Source organism: Netta rufina, assembly GCF_964035555.1.
Source record: "Netta rufina genome assembly, chromosome: 1".
NCBI lineage: Eukaryota > Metazoa > Chordata > Aves > Anseriformes > Anatidae > Netta > Netta rufina.
The window spans coordinates 178,304,696-178,318,786 of NC_140123.1; the positions used below are offsets into that span (position 1 = coordinate 178,304,696).

Here is a 14,091-nt window from a genome sequence, read left to right on the forward strand (position 1 = left end):
TTAAACTAATGAACTACCAGAATGACAAAACCAAATAAATATGGTTATTATACTTAAGAACACAAAACTTAGTAATGTGCTCTTGTATTTTCACTATATTAATTGCATATTAATTGTCCAATGAGATACACTACATTCTAAACTTTAAATATATGTGTGTATGTAGACTTTGTATTATAACATTATAAGATCAGAATGGTTACATACATATAGACAATCTCAGCCCTGATAATACCATGAGGTTTTCTATGTGCTTCTCAGTCATCCACTAAAGATTGTTGAATACACATTTTCAAAATAAGCTCCAACATCTCCTTTGGGTTAAGACACCATCTCACAATAACGAAGGTCAGTCATCTCCCATTTCCTATGTCTCCCAACTGCATTTATTTTGATGACACTTTGTGACACACAGTTGACTACGGAGGACTACTGTTAAGTTCTTAAATATCAACTTTGCATCTTGCTCAGTTAGCCAGTAGGAACGCAGAGAGCACTGGCAGGTCTGTAGGTCCCAGTTAATTTTTTATGAAGTTTAATATGTCATTTCAACAATGATAAAAATGTAGATCAGAAGCAGAAATCATCAAGCAATGCAGATTCATAGTTTTATCAGCCTTACACATGAACAGGGCCATTTGATTTGAAAAACACTAAGAATGAAAGAAGGAAAAAAAAGAAAAGAAAAGTTGAAATTTACTCACCTGCATTAGAGCCTGTCAAGTTGTAACGTGCATTCAGCTTTTTAATGATGTTTTCATGGATCTGATACCAGTCACTCTCTGTGTTGCACCTATAAAAATGAAATGGGACCACAAGTTTTTCAGACCAGCTTCACCACATATCTACACACAAATCCTCTTCTGTTCACAGAATTATCTCAGTAGGAGCAAATAAAGCCCCATGAAACTGCGTGTCTCAATGAAAAGGGTGAGAGCACTCTTACCGTTTGAGAAAGGCCTCATGGAAATACCTGCTTTGTGTGGCAAAGTGTGGGAGAAAGATAGGAGCTGTTAAGCTCAGGAACTCAACCATGACCAAGTTCATTATCTATATAGATCCATCCTTCACCTCCAAAACACACAGATATCTGTCTTGTGACACTCAGGGAGAGACACAGAACTCAGGGCTGTTCTGTACCTGTGCTGTACACTTTGAAGTTATTTAAAATGAAACACGATCTTCAGGAGGTAGTCAGTGAAAGGCCAAATTACATTTCAGTATGTATTTAGAAAGTAGCTGCTTTTCCACAAGGAAAAATCTGCCACTATTCATGGTTTAGACTGGAATTAGTCTTTGCACAAAATCTGCTGCTGAGACATGTTTCTTAAACTTTTTTATTTATTTATTAATTTTTAAGAACAATCAGGTGAAAATTAGAAAATAGAATATAATAAGTGAACTTAAAAATTCAACAATTTGTTATCCAACAGCAAACACTTATTTGACTTTAACGTCCTGGACGTCTAAACAAGAACCAGCACACGTTTTCACTGCTGTACTGGATAGCTTTTCTGCAGCACCAACTTCAGCAGCTCTAATTCAGCACAGTGGGGGAACAGAGGAGAAGAGAAAGGCTGCCTGAAAGCCCACCATGCCTTCAGGACTTGAGTGCTAACCCTGGGAGAGGCAGAACTTCCTCTTGTGCATGATGTGTCCCAAGTCTGTGTACTTAGAATAGACCACTCCACAAAACGGTTCTTACTATAATACCCAAGATCAGCAGGAGATTACATGCACTGTGTTGCTACAAATAGAAAATTTAACTTTATTCCAAATATTATCTGTCAAAATCCACTATTTAATGAACCATTCATTTCAAAATCTATTTTTGATTTTTATTCTCCAGCATTAACTGCCTTTCACACTTTTGCTATTCGCATCCCATAATAGCTTACCCTGTCGGCTTTTTTCTCTAGTTATAAAGTACTTTCACTAGCTGCCTAAGCAGCACAAGGTGTTTAAACAAGTCTTAAAAGCACTTCATGTTGCCATAAAAAGAGAGCTCCAGAAGCACTTACAAGGATGTGATAAATGCTGAAACATACTCAAAGATCTAAAAGGATGCAACCTTTGTTTTTCATTCTATAAGCACATAGAACTAGCCAAACTTTCTAAAATGTGACAAAGAAAAAAAAAAAAAAAAAAAAAAAAGAAATTAGCTACTACTCTCTTTTGGAACAAAAAAGAGCCACAGCTATTTATTCACATTTGCACTTAAAACCACTGTTTTTGACGTAAACCTACCCTAATATACTTCTAAGAAAAAAACACACATTCCTTACATGTATACTTTTAAGACGAGGTCATCCTTTGAATCTCCTGCCAGCAAATCTGCAATACTGAGGACCGCGCAGCCAAAGGGCCGTCTGTATTGTACGTTGCAGGCATTTTTCTTTTCTCCAGCTCCCATTCGTCCTGCCAAAAAAAATCACATTCGATGCATAATCCCTGGAACTGTCTCCCTTAAAACCACAGAAGGGAGGCAGAGAGCAATCCGGCTTGGTATGGTGACAGGTCACAGCAGACGATGCCAAGTGTACTCTCTGCGAATCTGGTCCATCTTTCTCCATGGTACAGTAGGATAACAAATGGTCTGGGAAGCCCATTAAAGATGTGGTGATCTTGTAAGGGCTCAGACCAGAGGCACTGCTCAACTCTTTCTGATGCCCAGTGACAGTACTACTCGAGACACCACCAAATTGAATTTAGAGCTCAGACATGACAGAGTGTTCAACATTTGCTGTCCAATAACAATTATTTTACCGTGGTTGCTGTTATTTGTGATTTATATGAGAGGTCTTGTGACTGAGCCACTGCAGTTTAGAAATTAAATGCTGACTCCAAACAGGCAACAAGCTAGCAAGGGGATAACTGACCAGCTGCAGAAATCAAGAATGAAACTCTTGAAGGAAAGATGACAAAGAGCAGGAGAACAAATTATGATATGGAAAGAAGGCAGCCAAGGAAAAGAGAATTGAAACAAAATATTTTTCTATTTGATTTAAATTCAATTCATCAATCTTCTCGCTGTGTTTCTAGTATACAAAACTGCCCTCTTTCAAAACGTTTTATTCAATTGTGTCCTGACAGCTATGTATCTTTTGCATATCGTATGTATCTTTTTCGCATATAAAGTTATCTTAACTTTTGACAAGAAAAGCCTCTGGTTGCAGTTGCTGCAGGGCAATGACTCCTCTGAACACTCCTATGCATAAAAGCAGTTAGAAGACTAATTCATGTATACACCATGAAGCATATATGTCTTATTTTAGCTTTTTAGTCTTTTGTTTCATTTACAAACTTGGCATATATTTGAAAATTATACAGTAGGGAAAAATCTACTCGTTACTGTTCTTTCAAGCATTCACTCTTATCAAACGTACTTGTGTTACATCAGTTTACCACACTTTTCCCCAGTCCTTACCAATAAAAATACAGTATTTTGATATTCTGATGAAAGACTAGAACAGCATGAAAACACAAAGGAAAGTTATTCATCATAGTTGTAAAATAATGCTTACTTTGTAACAAGTTGTTTCTGAACTCAGCACATGTTAGAGAGACTACATTTCAAAGCAAAATACCTTGCAAAAATAGGGAGATGTATCACCACATCTAAGAAGTCAGAAGCAGACCCAAAGACTCTTGCTTCAAATCAGTACAACCCAGAGGATAACTTCTTAAAATACATATGTAACACATGCTTTTCATCTCTTCAGCTTTGTTTTGGAGGACATTATATCTGCCTATATCATTGTAAGACTTCCTCTACTGCCTTCCCTCTCCTCCTTTTTAAAGAGATCAGAGAAAAAAACAAAATTTATCTGAACAATTTCAGGTATACATCAGATATTATACACTAAGTAGGTACATTATGTTTCCAGGCAAGTTCTCCTGTGAACAAAATATGTTTGAAATTGCTCTCTTTGGGACAAGAGTGGACTCCCAGCAACAACTCCATCATCTTAAGACAGTTCGTATGACACTTTCTTTTTGTTTTGCAATAGTAACAAAACATCTTGCACCTAAACTCAGCAGTACACTTGAAATACAACACAAAAGAATACTGAGAAATCCAAGGCAATTTTCTCATCAGAAGAGAGGCATTTTCTTTACCAAATTTATTCAAAGGCCTAGTTAATGTAACGGAACCAAAAGCTGACCTCAAGCAGTTTTATTCACTGCTGTATATCTACCAAATGTCAGATGACTACTCACAGACAATTATACCTACCTATTCGGATAATGTGCACAGTGATATAGATGTCCTTCCTGAGTTCACTGCTACCCAAATCCTGCAAGAGAGCAGAACCTCATTATTTCTGACTCTGATTAAAATGTGACATTTTAAAAGATCTTTACACATTGCTTTTGCTGCCAGCGAAAGTGATAAATGAACAGTGAGTTCATTTATACGGAATTAACAAATTATCCATTTAACACTCTAAATTGGTGGTCATGCACTTAAAATGACTGTCCTACAATATCATGGGCTAGAATACGCTGTAAAGCAGCATAATTGGACAGTGGGAGGACAGAAAAGACTTGCTGTGTGTCTTGAACAGCAATGATGCCTTTGTGCAGTTCCTTATGTCCTGAAAGTACAAAGAGCACTACACAAACCATCTTTTGGCTGTAAAATGCAAAAGCAGAAAAACTGATTAGTTCTTGTTGCAGGGAGAAAGACTGCTATATATGGAAGTATATATATATACTTCCATATATATATATATATATATATATATATTTATTTATTTATTTATTTATATATATATATATATAAAAAACATATGGAAGTTTAGATAGGAGTGACCACATATTGCCAGAAAACATTCAGCTTGGGATTTCAGTAATACCCTTTAACCAGGCTTTAGAATTGATATTCATAACAATGTAAAAGCGTAGGGAGCACCACTGAGTCAACCACAGAATAATTTAATCCAACTACTATTTTCAATACACAGCACAAAAAAGATTGAGAATAGGAATAGCTCACCACAAAAAGAGAACAGTGTCTTTCAGGCTTTTCTGGACATTTTGGCAAACCATTCCTATTCAGTCTTAAAAAGAATCTTTCACTGTAAGAAAACAAATATGACAAATATGTTGAACAACATTACAGCAAACTAGATCTCATATTGATCTTACATCTAGAAGATGTAATCTTCCACAAGATATAAAAGAATGAAATTATTTCCTTTTAAAAGCCTCAGATGTGACAAGAAATAAAGGAAGACACTAGATAAGGGCTATGATTTACTTAATGATCTAACAAAATTACTGAAAACTCGATACAAACTAGAAGACTGATTTAGTTTGGAAGAATGACATTGTATATCCTGGTGCATACAAAAGCGTAAGCAATAAAATCCTTTCATCCTAGAACTGAAATTAGATGTTTATTATGGTGGCATTGATTCTTGCTAAATAAATGTCAACATTGCCACATTTGTATTCAAACAAAATTCTTTTCAAAGATAAGAAGATGATCCCAGGTGACGTTTTTCCTACCTAGCCCTATGAAAATTTCTTTCTAGACTGCACCGATTTTAGCAGTCTTATAAGTTCCAGCAAGGCAAACTTCATTTTCAGAATTCTGTTTTGCAATCTACTGAGGGGTGCTAAGTGGTGTAGCTGATACAAAAACTAATACTGATAGTAGTGAGATACAGAGAATTCTTATTTTAGAGTAGAAGAGGGCAAAAGAACCCACTGAAACAGAAATTACTCCTTGAAAAATTCCTATTTGATAATAGGTTCTTTATGGACAATCTCTTTCCAGTTCATGCATGGGAATAGCAATAATATTTCTGCAGTGAGAGACAGGGAAAGTAGAAGCAAAGATGTCAGAAATGGTAAGCTGTGCAGAAGTGTTACATGTGTTACTTTCACCCCTTTCGCCCCCATCCCTAGCTGGCCAGACAGCTGAGTCTGGATGCCCTGTAATGCTCAAAGTAAAAAAGTAAATAAAATAAATCTAGACTGAGTTTATTGCAACTAGTTTTTTGCACCTCTTCTGCATATTCCAAAGGCCAAACATGGTATACCAGTGCTCTCTACCATCCACAGCTTTTCAACGTGCAGCTGGAAAATCACTAGGAATATGTTGGATTAGATCCAACTCAATAGAGACTAATTAAATCTTTATTGCACCAGCGTTTGCTGTGTACAAAATCCGTATCGATCATTGACAGAATCAGAGCCATTCACATTGCAAAGGACCTCAGAAGGCCTCTGAGTCCAACCTCCTGCTCAAAGCTGTGTCAGCTGTAAGGTCAGATCGGTTTGCGCAGAGCAGCATCCCGCTGGGTCTTGAAAACCTCCAGTGATGGAGGCTGCACAACCTCTCTGGACAACATGTTCTGTGCCTGACTGTTCTCAATTTTTCTTAAAATCTGACAGAGCCTCTGTACTCTGCTCTGGTGAGGCTGCACCTCAAGAGCTGTGTTCAGCTTTGGGCCCCTCAGTACAAGAAGGACATCAAAGCCCTGGAGTATGTCCAGAGAAGGGCTACGAAGCTGGTGAAGGGCCTGGAGCACAAGTCCTGTGAGGAGCGGCTGAGGCAATTGGGGGTGTTTAGTCTGGAGAAGAGGAGGCTGAGGGGAGACCTCATTGCTCTCTGCAACTACCTGAAAAGGGCTGTGGGGAGCTGGGGATCAGCCTCTTCTCACAGGTAACTAGTGATAGGACCAGAGTGAATGGCCTCAAGTTGTGCCAAGGAATGTTTAGGTTGGAAATGAGGAGACATTTCTTCTCAGAAAGAGCAGTCAGGCATTGGGATAGGTTGCCCAGGTGGCATCACCGTCACTGAGGGTGTTCAAGGGAAGGTTGGATGTGGTGCTTAGGGACATGGTTTAGTGGGTGACATTAGTGATAGGGGGATGTTGGACCAGATGATCTTGGAGGTGTCTCCCAACCTTAACAATTCCATGATTCTATGACTCTACAAATGCTTAGATTTTTTATTGTGAACATTTAAAAACATTTGTGCCATCCTCAGCTACACAGCTTTTTTTAATCAGACAGCAAAAAAGGCAGAAACTAAGAATAGTAGAGTTGAACTCAAATACCTCAAAGCACATGAAATGTATTTTCTCAGAAACACTCATGTTTTATGATACAGCCACTTTCTGCAGCTTACGTCTCCATGGAAACTTTAAAACTGAGTTTTAAAGAATGTTTACATGGATATATTTTTAAAGAGAAACAAATTAGTATTTTGCTGTTGATTTTAAAATGTTATTAAAATAATTCTGTCATTTCATTTACATTTAGTCCCTTTGTGATAGCAGAAAATACAGTAAAAAAAGTACATGTACAATGTTTGGCTTACAGATCTCACACAAAGATACTGCTCACTGAACGAGAATTATTATTTCTATTATCAATCAGTTAAAGCTTTAGGACCCATTATTTTGGGTACTATGCAAAACTGAATAAAAAGAAAAAAGACTCTGCTCCAACAGTAACAATACAGCTTCTGTGCACTGAAACCCACAGTGCATTTGTATGCATCAATCTAAATTAGGCCAATTCAAGGTTATTCTCTATCTCATCACCTTACCTTCGGTCTGTAGAACTATTTACAAGTAATGCCCATATATACATATTTCATTGCATTTTTTTGCCTTAAAGAAACCACGAGAAATGTTAGTTAAAAGAAAAATACTATTCAATAAGAAACTACCTCGCTGCGGATAAGCTAACTTTACAGTTTACCTATGAACCTGCAATTCATAGGTATTCATAATGCTGAATTTAACCGGCAGTGTTCTCTTTCTTTATTGAAGCTTACATTCTGCAGAAATCAAAGGCACATTTTTTGAAAGCTTCCTACTCACTATCAGCTTGGATATGGAATTTTCAAGCTCTGCTTACACTCACAGACCATGAGATTATGATTTACAACACAATTAAAAGCCAAGGCCTTTTGTCATGCCACAAAGAAATGCACTGATTGCAATAGACATCTAATGGCTATGCAGATCTAATTTCCTCATTTGAATTTGAAATTTTCTTTGACTGAAGCACAGGACCTAGAGGCAATGAAAAAGCCAAACTGAAAAAAAAAAAATCCAAAGAAATCTTAATCCTTGTTTAGCGCTTCAATATGTTTCAAGCAAAAAATATAGCACCAGTTCCAGCTCAGATAAAAACAGTTATCTTTGAACATTACCAGGGAGCAAATGCAAGCAGTTAAGACTTGTAAGTCCCATAGTTGTAAGACTATGGAAACAGAATGACATTCTGATAAAGTACAGAGAGCATTTATGTGTATAAACAATTCAAAGCGTTTCTATAGAGAAAAACAGGTTAGAAAATGGTTGAGGAAAGTAAATAGCCTTCCTAAAACAAAATAAAGACTGAGAATTCCCAAGATCTGAAAGCCTGCCTTCAAACAGCAGCAAAAGCTCCAGAGGGTGAAATCTAGGACTAGGATCTTATTTCACAGCAGCTTTCTCAGCAGTCAGTTCCACATACATACATACAGCAGATACACACAGCAGCATCCCAAAGCAGAAATACCTTTCCTTTGTATGAAGATAGGTTGATTTTAGTTTAAATTCCAATGCATTTTTTATGAGTACCAGTCTCACCACTTAAATATGCTGCACAGATTTAAACTCTGCTGTCTTCCCACTGAAAATAAGGAAATAACTAATGCTGGAGAGATTAATTTAAGAAGGTCAGCAAGGGATTTCTGTACTGTAACTTCCCGTGTATTAGTAAAGCAACAATGTGTTCCAAATCTGCAGGCTTAACACATGAATTTAAAAGAAACATAGCCACAAACTGTTCTATTTTCATACGTGACCCCTATTTCCTTGGTATTAGCAGGAAAATGTTACCAGTCACATGTTAGCAGTCTAGACAGATTGCTTGTTCTATGATTTATAAACACACTAGAAAAAAAATAAATAAAAAATCAGCCACGTGGCATATTCTTGCACTAAAGCTGCATCATCCAATAGTCCCAGCTCTTAGTATAACAACTTCACTTTCCGACATCTTTGTAAGTGTTCTCTACCTAAATATGGGTTATAGCGATTTCTAAAGCAAAGGATGAGAGATAACATGAGAATATTGCCACATACGTCACCAGCTCGGGTCTATCACATTCCAGATCACCGTTAGGGAATGTTCATTACGAACTTGAATCCAGATAGACTGCATTTAGACTCATTGACTTCATAAAACCACTATCAGACACAAAACATTATCCTTTTAGTTAATGGTGAAATGCAGAGGAATGCGAGACAACATGTCATAAACTACTGAAATAAATAGATAAAAAAGCCTTAAAAGTATTTTCTTAATCGCAGACTAACTGGATGGTACACGTGCCAACATGACTTCGCAGTACAAGCTGTTCCACAGTAAGTCAGCCCCTGCAGTTTAACTCCATTATGCACTTCTGCTAAAACCATACCCAAAGTTCTGACTGTAAAATAAGTAGCAAAGGGGAAAAGGAAGAATGAGTACTATAAAAAGAAGATTTCAGCCAATTTCAGATAAATATCAAAGCACCAACAAAAAGAAAACAAAACAATATTGTGATGCTATATTGAAGCTCATCATCATGTCTCCTGGATGTGCTGACAACATGTGGGACGAAGAAAAAAAATGTTTGAATGCTAGCTTTATGCTGAGGAGCCAAATTTTCCATAGAAGTAGAGTTAATGAGGACAGCAGGAAAAAAGAAAGGGGTATGGGAGGGGAGACTGGTAGAAAAGAAAACCAGACATACATAGCTAAATCAAGCTGTTGCTCCCATCTTCTGTCTCTCTCTCTACTAACAGAAGACAGACTTGAGAAGTTAGCTTTTGTGAACACACTCTACTTTATTTTAGATATTCACAACTGTACTTTAACTGAAAGGTGGTATGACACATTTCCTGAAAAGATTAGCAAGTTGCATAGGAAAACAACAATTTTAAATTACTTTTGTGAGGTACCAGGAGCCAGAGGAAGATGATGTGGCAGAAAGCGCACTGGAATTTCTCTGCAGGTATTTACAACTACGGAAACAATGTACACCAGAAGCTGGAGCTCTCAGTAATTGTGAGCTTAGTCTGCTACCACGGATAAACATTTTGCAGAACAGCATTATCAGTGCACAGACCTACAGATCCCTTAAGCTGAATTACAGTCTTCATCATTATCCTAGTAGCTGGCTGAAATAACAGCATGGATCCAAGCAGATTTGCTCTATCTTTCCCCTGAGATGGAAATTCAACTTGAAGAGAGCAGGAGGAAGTGGCAAAGGTGAATGGAAGCAATGGCATGTAGAAGAATTCCCCTCCCTCCAACAGCTCAAGTGCACCTGTGTATTCTTCTCCATTTGGGGGTTTATAAGTGGCAGCTCTGTATTTTTTTGTGCTGACTCTGACATGCTTTTTGTCAGTACCCAGCTGTACCATGTTCTTGGTACGATCACCTACAAACCCACTGGAATAGCTCTATTTTTCAGTATATCTCACCATTACCTAAACCTGTCACAAATACAGAGCGGCTGGTGCACAGACTCTCACTCTAAAACTTCACTCACTTCTGAATGTAATCTCTCATTTATGCTCCAAATGGTAAAACACCAGCTATAGGAAAAGTCACCCTTTGCAGTGTTTTTGTCACGGCAATTTAGAAGAATGACTCCTTCTGTTGCTCTTCAATTTTTAGCATAAAAACAGTAAGGGAGTTATTTGTTAATGCTCAAGGGAGACCTAATCCAGACCACAGGTTTGTCTTGTTTAGGTTGGTTATCTGCTTTAAAGAACTGTGTGTCTACACAAACCTCTGCATAAGCTAGCATCATTACTCCAACCACAGCAAGCAGAAGGTATTTGAGACAGAATCTTTAAAACACAGATAGGTGGGTACATTTGTTTCACTGTGAACGGGCTTTCATGAGAGGAACCGAGCTACGTGATGAAACATAATTAGTTTCTAATAGACATCAACTGGGAATAATCCATGTGTACTTGTTGACTTGTTGACCAGGCTATGTCTCCCCATAAAATACAAAACCTATAAAGAAACAAAGAAACAAATAAAAGCATTTCCAAAACATTTTCTTGTTAGATTATACTCATGTCTGTCTTTGGCGGCTCATTCCTATCATATTCTACCTCATTTATTACCCACAAATGTAGTTATTTTGCTGGAAATCTCCTTGCAGTAGCTCCCTTACAACTGTTAAATAGGAAAGTCTGGGCAGTCAGGCCAATGCGAATGGGCCTGCTGAAATGCCAGCTCCTCAAAAACCACTTGGAACTCTACCCTGAAGATGCTGTTCTCTTGAAGGTCAGGAACAGTCAGTATTAAAAAGAAATTTATCAAAACTACTGTTAAAGACAGCAAATTACACAGTATCACATGAAGTCAGATTAGAGGACTGAGCTATAAAAATAAGTATTATTAAAACATATAGAACCTCTTAAAGCCAGGACAAAATGTTTTGATCACCTGGCAATGAAGGGTGATGCAGATCTGTAGAAAAGACATTTTTTTTCACAGAGACTACCACAAGGTCAAAACATTTGGAAGCTGCAGCTGCGCCAAACATTCCTTTCATACACGTTCTGCCTGCAACATAAATCACATCTGCTTATGCTATTGCTGTTGACAAGTAAATAAAACTGGGCTACCAAAAATGACCTACTTGAGAAGGATTAATAAAATATATTTTTGCTGCTGGTATCTGAGTGCCGCACACACGTACACAAGATGCTAATGGAAACTTATTTTGCATAAGAGACATTATTATGATTTTGAACTTAGCTGCAATACCACCTGTGGGGAGTGGCCACCATAAATGGCAAAAATATCCAGTCCTTTTATCTTCCTTCAAACATACTGTTAGAAGGAAAGAAGGACAAAAAAATATTAATTGGCACAAGGGAGAAACAGGTCAGATATATAGAAATCTTTGTAAGATATCCACCCACCAATTTTGAAATTTCTCATTGGTCAGGGTATGTTCCTGCAAAGTTTCTAAATACAGAATAGATTTTTTCAGATCAAAAGTAGACTCAGAGAAAAGAAAAAAAAAAAAAGAAAAAAAAAGAAGAAGAAATCCTGTTCACACTGAGAGAACAAATTGCTTGAATGTGGTACCTGACAGGCTCAGGTTCCAATGTATTTATTAGTGACTTTAAATGTCAGGTGAGTACGGTGCTTTTGGAGCTGTTTTGCTTTGTAAAACAAATGAAAATGTAGCTAATCGGGCAAACTAACTGACTAGGCCAGCACTTTGGCACTTTTCCTTCTGATGTGGAAGAACACCACAGCAGGGAGTTTAATTCAGTATTCTCAAACAATGAGCATTATTCACTCGAGGCACATCCTCTGCATTTCCTGCCTGGAGTAATCCACCTGACAGCAACCAAAAAACATCTTTGTTAATCTCTAGTCACCACAGAGTCATCAGAGATCATCAAAGAGTATAGAAATTCTCTCCAGAACTTCTCCTTGTTCTAGGATCAAGTCGAGATGCTCCATGACTTCTACTACTTCACTGTGCTTTCCAAGAAACGCTTGGATGTCCTGAATATATTCCTGCACATAGGAGTCTTTCACATGTTAAAACATGGGATTCTAAGAGGAAAAGGTACCTGTAAAGATAAAACAAAGTCCAGTCTGAACTGTGCCTCTCTAATCAGAGTTCACCCCTTCCAGAAATTCTGTGCTACAAGAGGAGGCAACGTAGTCTGAGATATAGTTAAAACGTAACCTTAAATAAAAAAGACACAATTTCTGTTCTTTCCCCTGAATATTAATTTTGTAGATAACATTGGAAGCAAATACCTCTTTCTATTAACAAATCCTCTGAATTTCCATGACATTCAGAAACACAGAACTTAAATATCAAACAATCAGATAAGCACCAGAGCAGAAAATCTGAATTCCAACTAATGTGTTTGCATGTATGCACATATACAAAAATAAATGTGTGCACACTCTCTCTCCAGCTTTTGTATTAAAAATACATTGCACCATCTAAACTGCTTTCCATATCAGGTTTTAAAGTGTCCTCCTCACTGTTCGCCCAATCCTCTCAGTAGTTACAAATAAGAAAATAAAGAGTTGTGTTTGGAAAGAACCTGAAAAGAACAGTAGATGCACATATTATAAATGACAAGAAGTGTCCAAAATAACATTTCTAACATTTCATTATCATTTTCATGATGATAGTGCTATGAAAAGAACCAAAAAGAAGTTGAAATTCAGCAGTAGGTGGTTCTGAATCGGAACCTCTGTGAATATCACATAAAGGCAGCACGGATGATAGGCAGCTGCATTATTTGTTTCTTTATGGCATTATAGTTCTTTATACATTCCTCTCCACTTTCCACCTCTGCTAGATAATAGCTGCTGTGCTACAACACTTTACCAATTGTCTTTCTTTTCCCTGAAGTTCCAAATGACTACAACTAATGAACTGCTCCCCACAACTATTGGTGACAATTTTTTCATAGCTATATGGCTATCCATGCAGGATACTGCTGGACTCTTTTAATAACTTCTATAGCATTGCACTGAGTACACACCCTACCATTTCACAAATCTTCTTTCCACCTCTTTTATGGCTGAGCATTCCACATTACTGAGAAGCAAAAAGGAGCTGAGCTATTTGCATCTCCTGATGTCTGGAGCACAGATCCTAAGTAAACTGGATATTGAAACTCAGGTGTAACCCCATTGACTTACATGCTCAAAGTAATATTGACTCTGTGAGCTGTAGCTCAAGAGAGGTCACAAGGACATCTTAGCCTGTAAAGAAGAAAGACGTCATGGGTTCAAAACAGTGAGCCTGCTGGGTAAGGACGGGTATCATCAGCTAGATTCAAGAGGAGTCCAAGCCCTTCCTTGCTGTTCTGACTTTTAACAATTAACACTAGCCAGTTCTGTAAGGTTCTAGTTACAGGGAGGTTAGAGATTGGTTTCTTTCAGCTGCCATAGAACAGAGCAAATCTCATGTTTGGGGACTTGGAGGGAAGTTACAAAAAATGACCTTAAACATTTTTTTTTGTATACCAAAATACTTAAAGATTTCCCTTAATTAAAGGGGAGGAGAGCATTTGTTTCTTA

General features: G+C 37.5%; 1 protein-coding gene across 2 annotated transcripts in view; it reads right to left on the reverse strand.

Annotated features, from left to right (window-relative positions):
• Window positions 1-14,091, reverse strand: part of DOCK4 (dedicator of cytokinesis 4) — a gene marked incomplete at its 5' end in the record, with an annotated part of 247,303 nt that overhangs the window by 123,763 nt on the left and 109,449 nt on the right. For both annotated transcript variants that reach the window (XM_084306308.1, XM_084306307.1), the window contains 4 exons: window positions 705-793; window positions 2,286-2,418; window positions 4,238-4,298; window positions 5,000-5,081. In XM_084306308.1, the coding sequence (XP_084162434.1) occupies window positions 705-793; window positions 2,286-2,418; window positions 4,238-4,298; window positions 5,000-5,081 (365 nt within the window). The remainder of the gene's footprint in view (window positions 1-704; window positions 794-2,285; window positions 2,419-4,237; window positions 4,299-4,999; window positions 5,082-14,091) is intronic.